Below are 15,129 nucleotides of genomic sequence, written 5' to 3' on the forward strand. Positions count from 1 at the left end.
GGATGGCGTGGTCCGGCACCGCTGGGTTCAGCCATGTCTCGGTGAAGCAGAGGAGATTGCAGTCCCGAATGTCTCTCTGGAACTTTATCCTGGCCCTGAGGTCATCGAGCTTGTTCTCCAGTGACTGGACGTTGGCGAGCAGGATGCTAGGCAGAGGTGTGCGGTGTGCACGGGCTCTCAGCCTGTTCCTGACACCGGCTCGTTTCCCTCGAGGCCGCCGCTTCGCGTCGCGTCCTTTGTTGTCCCTCAGGATCTCACTCGGCCAGCTCGGATCCGGAGTTAAAAACGTCGAATTGTGAGTACATTGTATACCAATAGAAACAAGAGTGTCTCTATCATAACTAATGTACCCCATGGTGGTAATTTTGCCGGTTTTAAAAACCCCAAGATTCTTGACTTAGTGACTCCTAGAGTGAAGGTACGCATTTACCTTCAGACCTTCATCTTTGTTTCCAAATGCAATGACTTCAGTTTTCTCCTTATTTAACTGAAGAAGATTCTGACACATCCAACTGTTAATTTGATCAATGCATTTGCAGAGGGAGTCTGTGGGGCTATAATCATTTGGAGATAAGGCTAGGTAAAGCTGGGTATCATCAGCATAGCTGTGATAGGCAATTTGGTTCTGACTAAGTGGGAGCATATACAGGCTAAACAGGAGCGGTGCAAGAATTGAGTCTATACAACCTTTTCAATAGTCTTACTTATAAAAGAAAGATTTGATATTGGTCTGTAGTTTTTCAATATCGTATTATCATGATTGCTCTTTTTCAGATGTAGCTTTACTGTGGTTTTCAGAAAGTTTGGAAAAGTCCCAGAGAGAAGCGAGGTGTTCACCACTTCTAAAAGATCTGCTTCTAAACAGATAAACACACTTTTGAGAAAAGATGTGGGAAGTGTGTCGAGGTCGCAGGTTGATAATTTGAGGTGCTGTGCTGTTTCTCCCAGGATTTTGCTATCAATTGCTTAAAAGAGAGACATAGTAACTGTTTTGTGAGGTTTTGTTTACGTTTTTCTAACCTCTGCATAACTTGATGCATTAATAGCCCTTAAAATATTACAGATTTTAAGAATAATATTAATAATATTAATAATAATTTTTATTTATATAGCGCCATTCCAGAGCTCAAGGACACTTAGTGAGTAGAAAACAATTAAATCCACAAACAGACAAAAAAAAACATGCAGAGGACAGGTGGATTGAAGTGTAACATTCGGTAAACAAATGAGTTTTGAGTAGAGATTTAAATACTGAGATGTTATTAACAGAACGGAGAGAGTGAGGTAGAGAGTTCCAGAGTTTGGGAGCGATAACACTAAATGATCTGCCGCCCATTGAAGAGACGCGGTACAGAGGGACAGCAAAGAAACCAGAATCGGAGGAGCGTAGTGAACGAGTCGGAATGTAGGGGGCAAGCAGACTAGTGGGAGCTAAGCCATGTATAGATTTGAAAACAAGGAGAAGAATTTAGAATTTGATACGGTAGGCAACTGGGAGCCAATGGAGGTCAGACAGGATAGGGGTTATATGAGCAGAGCGTTTGGTGTGAGTGAGTTTTTTAGCCGCAGAGTTTTGAATATATTGTAATCTGGAGATGGAGCTGGCAGGTAGACCAATTAAAAGGGCATTACAGAATCAAGGCCTGATGAGACGAATGCATTAATGACAGTTTCAGCATCTTTGGTACTAATAAAAGGACGCAGTTGGACAATGCGGCGTAAATGAAAGAATGCAGATTTAGTGACAGGTTTAATGTGAGGCTGAAAGGAGGGTGTGGAGTCAAAGAAATATCAAAGAAAATACAGAAGTGATCAGATAGTGCTACGTCCTTTATAATAATGAATGAGATGTTTAGACCCTTAATGATGAGTAAATCTAGAGTGTGTGTCCACGATTATTTTTGGGCCTGATCAACCACAATGCTGGTGTCTTTGTGGATGCAGTGTTTGGTGTAGATGTCTTCAACAGAGGGACGAGACCCTGATGATCTTCTCTGCTGTCCTCACTATCCGCTGTAGGGGCTAACGGTCTGAGACGGTACGATTCCCAAGAATTAAAAGTACTTTAATAATCGCAAAAGGAAATTGTATGAAAAATTTTCTTCAGTTAATCTCCTTTTTTTCATGATAGATTTGTATATGTGAGTATATTCTGTGTATATATATGTATATATATATAAATATATATATATATATATATATATATATATATATATATACATACAGTGGTGTGAAAAACTATTTGCCCCCTTCTATTTGCCAAAATTCCTCCAGAGCGCTGTAAAAGACTCGTTGCAAGTTATCGCAAACGCTTGATTGCAGTTATTGCTGCTAAGGGTGGCCCAACCAGTTATTAGGTTCAGGGGGCAATTACTTTTTCACACAAGGTTTGGATTTTTTTTTTCTCCCTAAATAATAAAAACCATCATTTAAAAACTGCATTTGTGTTTACTTGTGTTATCTTTGACTAATAGTTAACGGTTTTTGATGAGCAGAAACATTTAAGTGTGACAAACATGCAAAAGAATAAGAAATCAGGAGGGGGGCAAATAGTTTTTCACCACTGTATATATGTGTGTATATGTGAGTATATTTTGTATGTGTATATATGTATACTTGTACTCATTTTTTTCCAATAATACTTGCACAATATTTATACTACTGTATTATCCATATGTATATTTATTCCTATAATTCTACATCACTACTGCGTGTGTAGTTTACACATCAGACCCACATGTTCTGTACCAGTGCACCAGTAACGTCATGTGACTATAAAAGCGACTTGACTGTCAGTACAGTTCTTTTAAAAGAAGCGAAAAATGTCACTTCCGGCTCGGCACGCGGTGGGGGCGGAAGTGACGCAATGGCGGCGCAGAGGATTGTGTGTAGTGCAGTCCCAGAGTGTGTGTGTGTGTGTGAGATGTCCGGCGCGGTGCTGCTCGCGGTCCTGCTGGGGGGAGGGGGGGCGGTCCTGGTGGCGCGGACGCTCTTCTGCAGACGCGCGCGCGCTCTCTGCCTCGGCGCCGGTATAATGCGCGGGAAAACGGTGCTGGTGACGGGCGCGAGCAGCGGGATCGGTAAGGCGGCGGCGGCGGAGCTGTACCGGCTGCACGCGCGGGTCATCATGGCGTGCCGAGACCGCGCGAGAGCGGAACGGGCGGCCGCGGAGATCCGCGCATGCGCAGGACCGAGTGACGGCGCGCTGATCATCAAACACGTGGAGCTGACGTCACTGAGATCCGTGCGCGAGTTCTGCCGGGAAATCACCGAGGTGTGTGTGTGTGTGTGTGTGTGTGTGTGATTATATATTATTATTACTGGTCAAAGTAATAATAAACAATTAACACATTTTAAATACAGACTCCCCACGGTGTGTGTGTGTGTGTTTAAGTCAGGCTTCCTGTCTTCTGATTGGTTAGATTTATTTCCGCGCTTGAAGAACCGGAGAGCCAATGAGAGAGAGAGATTTACTCCCCCCCACACACACACCTATAGAGGAACTGATTTATTTTGTAAGAGTGTTTACACGGTTATTAATTATCTACTGAACGGATGAGCAGAAGTTTAATATATAATATATACACTACAGTAATGTACATTTAAAATGAATTAATTTATAAGATCCTGAGACACTGAACATCTCCATGCTGATGGAGTTCATGTCTCCCTGTTGCCTAGCAACATTGTTCTTATTTGAGTGTATTCTCAGTGTGCATACCAGTAGGTGGAGCTAGAGCGTCACCATCGTGTATTTCTGTGTGTGTGTGTGTGTGTGTGTGTGTGTGCTATCAATGTACATAGCAGCACGTCCATCACCTAGTGAGGATCTGGGATACAGTTTGAGCTTTTATCCAAAATCCCAGTTGTTAATCCAGGGGAGGATTCTGTAACCATGGTCTTTAACCAATCACTGGCCAGAACGATCGCCCGCTCCGCCCACTTTCACACACGTTACCTTCCAATTGATCCCATGCAGGATTAGCTGCTAGCTGATTTGATTTGATTAGGCTGTCTGAAGAACTGAATAATCCATGCTCTGTGTGTGTGTGTGTGTGTTGTAGGAGGAGCCGAAGCTCGATGTGTTGATTAACAACGCGGGTGTGTTCCGCTGCCCGTACTCTAAAACGGAGGATGGATTTGAGATGCAGTTGGGCGTGAACCATCTGGCTCACTTCCTGTTAACCAACCTGCTGACAGAGCTGATGGTGCGCTCTGCCCCCAGTCGCATCCTCGTCGTCTCCTCCAAACTTTACAAACATGGCAGCATCCGATTCGATGACATAAACAGCGAGCGCAGCTACGACCCGGCCTTCTGCTACAGCCAGAGTAAACTAGCTAACCTCCTGTTCACACACGAGTTAGCAAGGAGACTTGAGGGGCGGGGCGTGACCGTGAACTCCCTCTCACCTGGGATGGTCAGGACCAACCTGGGCCGCCATGTCCGGGTCCACTTCCTGCTGAAGCCCCTCCTCTTCCTGGTGTCATGGCTGTTCTTTAAGAGTCCAGAAGCGGGGGCTACGACACTGCTACATCTCGCGTGCTCTCCTGTTGTGGCTAACGTGTCAGGGAAGTTCTTCTCCAACTGTCAGGAGGAAGCGCTCCTGCCCAAAGCCACGGACGATGATACGGCAAAGCAGCTATGGGACCTGAGTGAGACCATGGTCGGGATGAAGGGCTGAGCCATTCCTCGTTGGTTAAATGTGTTGATAATTTTTGTCTGCTTCTAATGAAACACATATAAATTATTAAACCCCCCAAACCTCCTTCTCCCTTCTGGCCCCCTCTATCCCCCCCCCCAAAGCAGTAACACTCAGACTGTTGCTTAATAAACCTGTTGTTTTTATAAACCTACATGTGACCGAGTGTCCTGAAGTGCGAGGGGGGGGGGGGGATTTGTGAGAAACGTTAAATATTAATAAAATTACTGTATTAAAATTATGATGATGCACACATGATTGCTTGACTACAATGACATCCCATAATACTAAACTCTACTGCAATAGAGAAAAAGAGAGAGAGGAGAAGCAGCAGACAGACATGAGAGTGAGACAGGTCTGGTGTAGTAGTTGTGCTTTATTACAGAAGGGTGAACAGGGGCGGGGTTCGGGAGGCTCATGCATGACGGTGTGTCTGATTACAGAGGGACAGGAACAGCGGAGCGTCAGTGAGGTAGAGGAGCCGAGACACAGAGAGAAAAATCCAATCAGAAACTCAAACACCAAAATGAACCGGTACATTAGCCAATCAGGAGCAGGGGGCGTGGTTCTGAAACTGTTAAAGTGCTGCCGCAAGCACTATAACACACACTCTTCCTTGCAGGAGTGTATATATAGTGTGTATTCTTGCTGTGTGTGTGTGTGTGTGTGTGTGTGTGTTATGTAACACGCTGTGAGCAGTGTATCAGGAATTAGTGCTAATCTCATGAGCTAACTGCTAATTAGCCCATTAGCTAACAGGCTAGTTAGCGGAGCACTCTTCCTAACATTTGCTAGCAATTTGGAAGTAGGGTGAGATATCTGTCTGCTGTTAATCTGGGGCTTGTTGTGGCTGATCAGCAGTGGTAGCTTATAAAGACTCATTTCCTCTAGTCAGAGTTTCATTCATCTCTCATAAACTGAACAATACGGACAGGGATAAAAGAGAATTTCATTTTCAATCGCAAAGTTAGCATGTTGCTCCAACCTTCTCTGTGCTGTAAAGCTTTTCAGATCTCAAACCTCACACCACACCACACACCGGGTATCAAATCACAATTTCAAAAAACATTTTTTTTTTCAAAAAACTGAGATAGTGCTCACTGCAGTAGTGCAGTGGGTGGAGCTAGACCTAAGCCAACTCCTCCTACAACCCTTTACCGCTAACTCCATGAGATGATCTCCAACACACTAATACATCCTGAATGCTGACTCCACCCCCTGGACTTGTACCTCCACTCAGATAGGAGACGCTGGCTCAGGTCTGACTCCGCCCCCTATTTCTGCAGCAAGCAGCACTTGAAAAATCTTGTGAAGTAAATAAGCAGCATTCACAAGCATTAAATCTGCTGTAGAAACATCCGAGCTTCATATCAATCACAGAACATCATCATGACTTCATCTCCACTGTAGAAAAACACCACTGAGCAAAAACACAGAGAGGAAAACACAGAGTCGGATCAGAAAATAAGTCTGAGTGCACCACTGAGAGATCCTCTGATTGGATAATATTAGACTGACATCGTTCTGGAGCACTTAGTCACGATCTGATTCACTGACATAGATTTTATACCTAGAGAAAAAAAGAAGTCGTCCTCAGGGTTCTCTCCACCCTTGACCACCCCCCTTCCCAAGTTTAAACAGTTAAACAGCAGTTAAATAAACATTTAATATTAGTGACCTAACTAAATATGTTAATTAATACATAATTACCGCCTGGCCAAAAACAGTCACAGGGCAAGAAAGGCCTGCATGAAGCAAAGACAACAACTAAGGAGATCGGACTATGAATCGTGAGTCTATTCCAGAGTGATGGGCGTGTCAGGGTGAGAAGGGAAGCACATGAAGCGATGCTCCCATCATGCATAGTGTCCACTGTACAAGCCTCTGGAGACAGTGTTATAATCTGGGGTTGATCAGTTACTCAGGTCTAGACTCAGTAACGTTATGGGGCAATAAAATGAAGTCAGCTGACCACCTGAATGTACTGAACCACCAGAGGATCACATCTATGGAGGGTTTCTTCTTCCATGATGTTATGAAAGAATTGTGAAAGAATCATTTTTACAATTGGCCACCAAATCAAAGCTAAAGACTGTTGAGCAAAATATTATCAATTAATATATCAGTGAGATGTGAGCATGTTTAACCAGACCTCCTGTGCAAAAATACTCGGACTTTCTCTTTAAAATAAAGGAAAATTATCTAATATTTCTCATTCTCAGAAATACCAAGCATGAGGCTTAGTTCTAGCCATAATGTCTTATTGCAATCTTTAAAGAATGATTATATTGGCATAGGCTTAGTAACAGCATCAAAATTAAGTCAGCTGACAACCTGAATATACTGAATGACCAGGTTATCAAATCTTGGACCTTATATGGTCCACCTGATGGACCTGGCATACTCCAGGATTCAGACTGTTAAAAATTGGCGTGAGAAATCATTCTCACACATGAGCTGCACAACACATTTTGTGCTGTAATCAAAGATAAAAGCTAGTGTGACTTCTTGGCCAGACAGTGTAAGACAATCCATTCAGGTAATGGCATGTGATAAAAGTATAAAGTGGTAGTGTGTGTCCATGCTAGCTGTTGTGCTACAGTGGTTAAGCTGCTGCCCTAGTCTTTATAACAACATTTCTTGGGCTGATATCTGATATCAGTATAAACAATATCTATGACACGCATTAAAATGGTTCTCAGTAGCACACTCAGACATGTGGCCCGAACTGTATAAAGTAAAATTGGGTCCTCAGATGATTAAAATGGAGCTGAGCTCCGCTGAGGCCCTCCTTATAAAGTAAACATTTTGTCCTGTGCTAAATAACATTTCCAGTGTACTTTAGGAACCTGGGTCCTTACAGGGTGCTCAGTTGAGCAGAGTCCCATAGAGCTGCGCTTTTGTTAGGCTGTCCTTCCTCGTTAGGCCCAGACTGGTGAACGTTTGGTACTGTGATGCTGCTTGAGTCGGAGAAGAACTCGGTTCCTGAGGAGAAGCGCTGATCCGGTCCTGCTGAAACGACTGCAGCTCAGCACCAATTTCCATAGATCCAATTTCCAGTGACTCATTGGAGCTGTTAGGACTCACGTCCACCTCCTCATCCTCATATTCTTGCTCAAGTCCAGCCACCTGCTGCTCCACCTCCTGGGTCTCATCCTCTGTGCTGTACAAGTGTGTATTCCGGAGATCTGTACTGGAGAACGCATCCAGCATGGCGGCCCCGTGGTGCCGATAGGCGTCACTTCCTTCCTGAAAGCTGCTGTAAAGAGGGCCGAGCCGGATCTTTGCAGGTCGGACGGAGAAGTGCTGCTCGGAGAAGCTGTATGGGGAAGCGCGTCCAGCGCTGCAGAACGAGTGAGCGGTGACATCCTCTACACTCAACCGCCTCCATCGGCCGATCAGCACCTCCTGCTCCTCCTCTGGCTCCTCCTCCTCTTCCGGCACTAGTGCACTGCCACGCCGACTGTCACCGTAGTTGACGCTGGGGGAGGTGGATGGTGGGAGGGGCTCATATGGTTCACTATAGCACGACATCGCACCACTGTAGAGAGGCGAGCCGCCGTTTTGGTAAGCGTGAGACGCACTGAAGGCACTCGGACTTTCTCTTTCCCACGAATCGTCACTTTTGTGCTCATACTCAATGCCGTCCCGCCACTCCATGTAGATACCGTGGTGCTGAGGCGAGGAGGTGGTGCTGTATGGAGGCTCTGCGCCTTTTTCTTCAGACCCGCCTCCACTGAAACTGGAGTAAGAACTGGAGGCTCCACCTACAGAGGTGTTGAAATGAGGGAAGCGGTGCAGATCGACACTGGGCCTGCGCTCACGACGCCGTTCGTCTGGGCAGTACAGCGCCGTGTCGCTGCTGTAAACATCACACTTAGCCACGCTCCTCAAACCCAGACCCAGACGCTCGTCTCCGCTCACGGGTGTGCCGATCAGGAAGCCCGGGTGCTCGTGAGGCTCGTGGAGCTCGTGACGTGTTGGACTCGGGGAACGCGATGCTTCCTCTGGTTTCTCTAAAACGTTAGCCATCACAGAGGAGGGAATGGGGTCGGAATATGGCGAGCGACAGATGGGGGAGGAATCCTCAATGTGCAGACTTAGTCGCTCCAGAAAGTCCGCCGGCAACTGAGACACAGAGAGAGAGAGAGACGGAGAGAGACGAAGAGAGAGAGAGAGAGAGAGAGAGAGAGACGGAGAGAGAGTTGAAGAGAGAGACGGAGAGAGAAGAAATAAACAATAAGTTGGTTTATATTTAAATGTCTGTTAATGATACTGTTGTTTCCATCACATAAGTAATAACTCTGTGTATAAAAAATAAAACTCATGGCCCCTCCTGAGGCATTACTCCGTTATTACACCGCTCTCCAGCGTTCATCTGTTTCCATGGCAACAGCAGCAAAGTAAACCATATGTAATTAGCTAGAGGGACGTTTCAGGCTAATTACAGAGTTTGATAATAAGCAGAGACGTCTGCTCTGTGTGTGTGTGTGTGTGTGTGTGTGTGAGTGTGTGTGTGTGATTCAGCAGCAGTGGGATAAAAGAGAAGGATCGCTGAGGAACACGGAGGAAGATGTTTTTAATAATAAAACTGAATCAATCTGTCTATCTGCCTGTAGCTGCATCCTGTGTGTGTGTGTGTGAGAGAGAGAGGGAGAGAGATAATAAACCCACCTCAGAGAGCTGAGCTCTGTACTGAGACTGATTACACTGCAGGAGCTGAGCTGCCAGGTTGCAGTCCTTCCTGTACAGATCCTACAAAACACAACACACACACACACACACACACACACACACACACTTAAAAATGTTGAGAGATTGAGGAAAAAAATACATAACCAGTAACACACACGTGTAAATGCACCTGTGTATTTTCCAGTAGCTGAAGACTTAAATAATTAATAATAATAATAATAATATAATAATAATAATGTGCTGAGACGCCGTGTGTGATGAGACGTTGTGTGCGATGAGACGCTGTGTGCGATGAGACGTTGTGTGTGATAAGACGCCGTGTGTGATGAGACTCTGTGTGCGATGAGACGCCGTGTGTGATGAGACGCCGTGTGCGATGAGACTCTGTGTGCGATGAGACGTTGTGTGCGATTAGACGTTGTGTGCGATGAGACGTTGTGTGTGATGAGACGTTGTGTGCGATGAGACGTTGTGTGTGATGAGACGTTGTGTGTGATGAGACGCCGTGTGTGATGAGACGCCGTGTGTGATGAGACTCTGTGTGCGATGAGACGCCGTGTGCGATGAGACGTTGTGTGTGATGAGACGCGGTGTGTGATGAGACGCCGTGTGCGATGAAGCGTTGTGTGCGATAAGACGCCATGTGCGATGAAGCATTGTGTGCGATGAGACGCCGTGTGCGATGATGTCCATGTCCAAGATGGCGCTGGTGAGGTCGGCTGCCGTCACGACTGCTCCGACCACCTTTTCTTTGTTTTTGTTCTTTAAGTTAGTTTACAGCGTTTTAAAACCAGTCAAATTACCACCATGGAGTACATTAGTTATGATAGAGACACTCTTGTTTCTATTGGTATACAATGTACTCACAATCCGACGTTTTTAACTCCGGATCCGAGCTGGCCGAGTGAGATCCTGAGGGAAAACAAAGGATGCGACGCGAAGCGGCGGCCTCGAGGGAAATGAGCCGGCGTCAGGAACAGGCTGAGAGCCCGTGCACACCGCACACCTCTGCCTAGCATCCTGCTCGCCAACGTCCAGTCACTGGAGAACAAGCTCGATGACCTCAGGGCCAGGATAAAGTTCCAGAGAGACATTCGGGACTGCAATCTCCTCTGCTTCACCGAGACATGGCTGAACCCAGCCGTGCCGGACCACGCCATCCACCGCATGGACAGGACGCGGGACTCGGGGAAGTCAAGGGGAGGCGGCGTGTGTTTAATGGTGAACAGCAGCTGGTGCAACAGCGCGAGCGTTGTTCCTCTCACACGCTCCTGCACACCAAACCTGGAACTACTGTCCATCATGTGTCGTCCTTTTTATCTACCTCGGGAGTTTACATCGGTCATAATCAGCGCCATTTATCCGAAAGGACACTAAACCACTGCTATACAACGGTCAAGGACGGCTACAAGGCACAATCTTGTCCACCGTTTGGTAAATCCGACCCCTTGCCATCTTCCTCATGCCAAAATACAAACAAAGGCTGAAACAGGAAGTTCCGGTTCAGAGGGAGGTTGCGCGCTGGACGGACCAATCGGTGGCCGCGTTACAGGACGCACTCGATGACGCAGACTGGGACATGTTCAGAAACAGCTCCAATGGTGACGTCAGCGTGGTTACGGAAGCGGTTGTGGGATTCATCGGGAAACTAGCGGATGATACCGTGGAAAAAAAGACTATTAAAACGTTTCCCAACCAGAAGCCGTGGGTGGATAAAACCATCCGCGACGCTCTGAGATCTCGCACCGCTGCCTACAACACGGGACTCGCGTCGGGGGACATGGAACCGTACAAGGCTGCGTCATACAGCGTCCGGAAGGCGGTGAAAGAGGCGAAGCAGCTCTACGGGAGGAAACTAGAGTCACAACTCCAACAGACTGACTCTAGAAGCCTGTGGCAGGGATTAAGGACAATAACGGATTATAAAGCACCAACATCCGGTATGATAAATGCAGACGTGTCTCTGGCAGACGAGCTGAACACTTTCTATGCTCGCTTCGAGGCTGCAGCTAAAGACGCTAGCGATGCTAATGCTAACGGCTGCAGACAGGAAGTCACTGCCAGCACCAGAAGCGCGTTCATCATCACAGAGCATGACGTGAGGAGAGCCTTCAAGAGAGTGAGAACCAGGAAAGCAGCAGGACCAGACGGCATCTCAGGCCGTATCCTCAGAGCCTGCGCAGACCAGCTAGCACCTGTGTTCACTGAGATATTCAACATCTCTTTATCTCAGTCGGTGATCCCCACATGCTTCAAAGAGTCTATTATTGTTTCTGTCCCAAAGAAACCTCATCCTGCTTCCCTCAATGACTATGGCCCTGTAGCCCTCACCTCAGTAGTGATGAAGTGCTTTGAACGCCTGGTCAGAGACTTCATCATCTCTTCACTACCAGACACACTAGACCCACTACAGTTCGCTTATCGTCCAAACCGTTCCACGGACGATGCAATCTCTCATCTCCTCCATACATCTCTCACTCACCTGGACACTCGGAGGGGGAATTATGTGAAAATGCTCTTCATCGACTACAGTCCTGCATTTAATACCATAATTCCCTCCACACTTACCACCAAGCTGGAGCACCTGGGACTCAGCTCATCCATGTGTCAGTGGATCTCCAATTTTCTGACTGGCAGACCACAGGCAGTAAGGATGGGCGGACACGTCTCAGCCTCCATCACTCTCAGCACTGGAGCCCCCCAGGGTTGTGTTCTGAGCCCCCTGCTGTACTCTCTGTACACCTATGACTGCGTGGCCACTACCAACTCCACCACCGTCATCAAGTTTGCTGACGACACTGTCGTGGTGGGCCTGATCACCAACAACGATGAGACGGCCTACTTGGAGAAGGTTGGAAATCTGGAGAACTGGTGTTAGAGAAACAATCTCCTCCTGAACGTCAGTAAGACAAAGGAGCTGATAGTGGACTTCAGTACAAAGCAGGTGAGGAACTACCAGACCCCCGTCATCAACAGGAGCCCAGTGGAGAGCGTCTCTACCACCTCAGACGCTTGAGAGACTTTAGACTGCCCTCCAAGGTGCTCAGGAATTTCTAACCCTGCACCATAGAGAGCATCCTGACGGGAAATATCACGACCTGGTTCGGGAACAGCACCATGCAGGACAGACGAGCTCTACAGAGGGTGGTGCGGTCAGCTGAGCGCATCGTCCGCATCGAGCTTCCTGACCTGCACTCGATCTACAGCAAGCGGTTCTTGACCAAGGCCAGGAAGATCGTGAAGGACCTCAGCCACCCCAATAACGGACTGTTTACTCTGTTGCGGTCTGGAAAGCGATTCCGCTCCCTGAAGGCCAACACGGAGAGACTGAGGAGGAGCTTCTTCCCGCAGGCGATAAGGTCTCTCAACCACAACCACACCACTATGCAGAACTAACACAATCTTTTCATAATTGACCAAATCAATCAATCTTTTTACATCCATGGACACTATGGACAATTACACACACACACCTTCCTTCATATCTACACTACATGTTTACGTTTACATCCTGGACCAGTGCACAAAGTCACTTTAATAACCTCTGCACAAAGACACTTTGTTCTATGCATATTTGCACACCCAGTACAGTATATTTCTCGGTACAGTATATTTCTATTTTTATGTACATCATATTTCTATTTTTATTTTTAGTTTTATTTTTCCTAGTTTAATTTAATTTTTCTATTTAATTTTCTATCGTATTTCTTTTATTCATATTTATTTCTTATTTGTAAACTTTAATTCTCTTTTAGGGTCAATGGCAGTCGTATAAGCATTTCACTACATTTTGTACTGTGTATGACTGTGTATGTGACAAATAAAATTTGAATTTGAATTTGAGATGCCGTGTGTGATGAGCGCCGTGTGTGATGAGACGCCGTGATGAGACGCCGTGTGTGTTGAGACGCCGTGTGTATTGAGACGCTGTGTGCGATGAGACGCTGTGTGCGATGGGACGTTGTGTGCGATGAGACGTTGTGTGTGATGAGATGATGGAGTTCTGATTGGACGGTTAGTGCATGAAGTGATGAATAAACCTGTTACTTCTCAGCGACAGTGTGTGTGTGTGTGAGTATTTCATCCTGAGTGAACTGGAGTAACTGGAAAACCCCACATTACCAGTCATTTGCTGGAAATTTTTTCATTAATTGGTAAAGATTAGTGTCGTGCCCCGCCCAGTTGTAACAGGTGTGGCTCCGCCCCCGATTGAGAGGACAGGTGAGAGGGCTTTAATGAAAGTGGACTTGCACTGTGCTTACGTTGTCCTCCTTAAGCTTCTCTATGGTGATCTTTGCCTCCATCAGGTGTGTGTTAAGGACAATGATCTCATGACTGAGCGCTCGCTTCTCATCGTCATGGTGCTGGGACTAAAACACACACACACACACACACACACACACACACACAGAGAGTCATTAGTAGACACATTAAAGACACACCAGGTAAAACACACACTGTTTTGTGTGTGAAGTGTGTGTGTTTGTGTGTGCTTCACTCACACTCCGGTGGATTTTCTCCTCCAGGTCCTGATTAATCCTCTGTAATGCTGAGTAACTGCTCTGTATCCTGTAATAAAGCAGGTCAGAAATCCAGTACAGTATGTGTTCCAATACCACCTCACACACTCCCCCTTATCCACTCCCACTTACCACCTTCACCTTATCCACTTCCCATTCCCCCTTATCCACGCCCCACTCCCCCTTATCCACGCCCCACTCCCCCTTATCCACTCCCCACTTCCCCTTATCCACGCCCCACTCCCCCTTATCCACGCCCCACTCCCCCTTATCCACTCCCCACTCCCCCTTATCCACTCCCCACTCCCCCTTATCCACTCCCCACTCCCCCTTATCCACTTCCCACTCCCCCTTATCCACTCCCCACTCCCCCTTATCCACTTCCACTTACCACCTTCACCTTATCCACTCCACATTTCCCCTTATCCACTCCCCACTCCCCTTTATCCACACCCCACTGCCCCTTATCCACTTCTCACTCCCTCTTATCCACACCCCACTTCCCTTTATCCACTCCCCACTCCCCCTTATCCACTCCCTACTCCCCCTTATCCACTCCCCATTCCCCCTTATCCACTCCAACTTACCACCTTTACCTTATCCACGCCCCACTCCCCCTTATCCACTCCCTACTCCCCCTTATCCACTCCCCACTCATCCTTATCCACTCCCCACTCCCCCTTATCCACTCCCCACTCCCCCTTATCCACTCCAACTTACCACCTTCACCTTATCCACACCCCACACCCCCTTATCCACTCCCCACTCCCCCTTATCCACTCCCTACTCCCCCTTATCCACTCCCCATTCCCCCTTATCCACTCCAACTTACCACCTTTACCTTATCCACGCCCCACTCCCCCTTATCCACTCCCTACTCCCCCTTATCCACTCCCCACTCCCCCTTATTCACTCCCCATTCCCCCTTATTCACTCTCCACTACCCACTCCCCTTTATCCACTCCCCACTCCTCCTTATCCACTCCCCATTCCCCCTGATCCACTCCCCACTCCCCCTTATCCACTTCCCATTCCCCCTTATCCAAACCCACTTACCACCTTCACCTTATCCACGCCCCACTCCCCCTTATCCACTCCCCACTTCCCCTTATCCACTCCCCACTTCTCCTTATCCACTCCCCATTCCCCCTTATCCACTCCCCACTCCCCCTTATCCACTCCCCACTCCCCCTTATCCACTTCCCACTCCCCCT

The 15,129-nt window shown here is 47.2% G+C and overlaps 2 protein-coding genes across 2 annotated transcripts in view; one reads left to right on the top strand and one right to left on the bottom strand.

Annotated features, from left to right (window-relative positions):
- The first annotated feature begins 2,922 nt into the window (after positions 1-2,922).
- rdh14b (retinol dehydrogenase 14b) lies at positions 2,923-4,850 on the top strand. Its single transcript, XM_053488611.1, has 2 exons — positions 2,923-3,274; positions 4,065-4,850. Exons 1-2 carry the CDS (start codon positions 2,924-2,926, stop codon positions 4,680-4,682), a joined length of 969 nt encoding a protein of 322 aa, XP_053344586.1. The 5' UTR covers position 2,923; the 3' UTR covers positions 4,683-4,850.
- A 646-nt stretch (positions 4,851-5,496) lies between these two features.
- The window catches only part of si:dkey-174m14.3 (uncharacterized protein LOC563117 homolog), a 15,605-nt gene continuing 5,972 nt past the window's right edge, over positions 5,497-15,129 (bottom strand). Inside the window, exons 4-7 of the mRNA XM_053488607.1 lie at positions 13,898-13,964; positions 13,658-13,765; positions 9,375-9,455; positions 5,497-8,828 (exon numbers count right to left, since the gene is read on the bottom strand). Coding sequence (XP_053344582.1) covers positions 7,569-8,828; positions 9,375-9,455; positions 13,658-13,765; positions 13,898-13,964 — 1,516 coding nt within the window. The 3' untranslated portion in view covers positions 5,497-7,568. The remainder of the gene's footprint in view (positions 8,829-9,374; positions 9,456-13,657; positions 13,766-13,897; positions 13,965-15,129) is intronic.

This window comes from Clarias gariepinus, chromosome 27, assembly GCF_024256425.1.
Source record: "Clarias gariepinus isolate MV-2021 ecotype Netherlands chromosome 27, CGAR_prim_01v2, whole genome shotgun sequence".
Taxonomy (NCBI): Eukaryota; Metazoa; Chordata; class Actinopteri; order Siluriformes; family Clariidae; genus Clarias; species Clarias gariepinus.

Bases quoted from the DNA above. Each gene is read 5' to 3' on its own strand.
- rdh14b (XM_053488611.1), top strand. From the start codon at position 2,924: ATGTCCGGCGCGGTGCTGCTCGCGGTCCTGCTGGGGGGAGGGGGGGCG. The intron at 3,275-4,064 runs GTGTGTGTGTGT...TGTGTGTTGTAG, and splicing joins TCTGCCGGGAAATCACCGAG to GAGGAGCCGAAGCTCGATGT.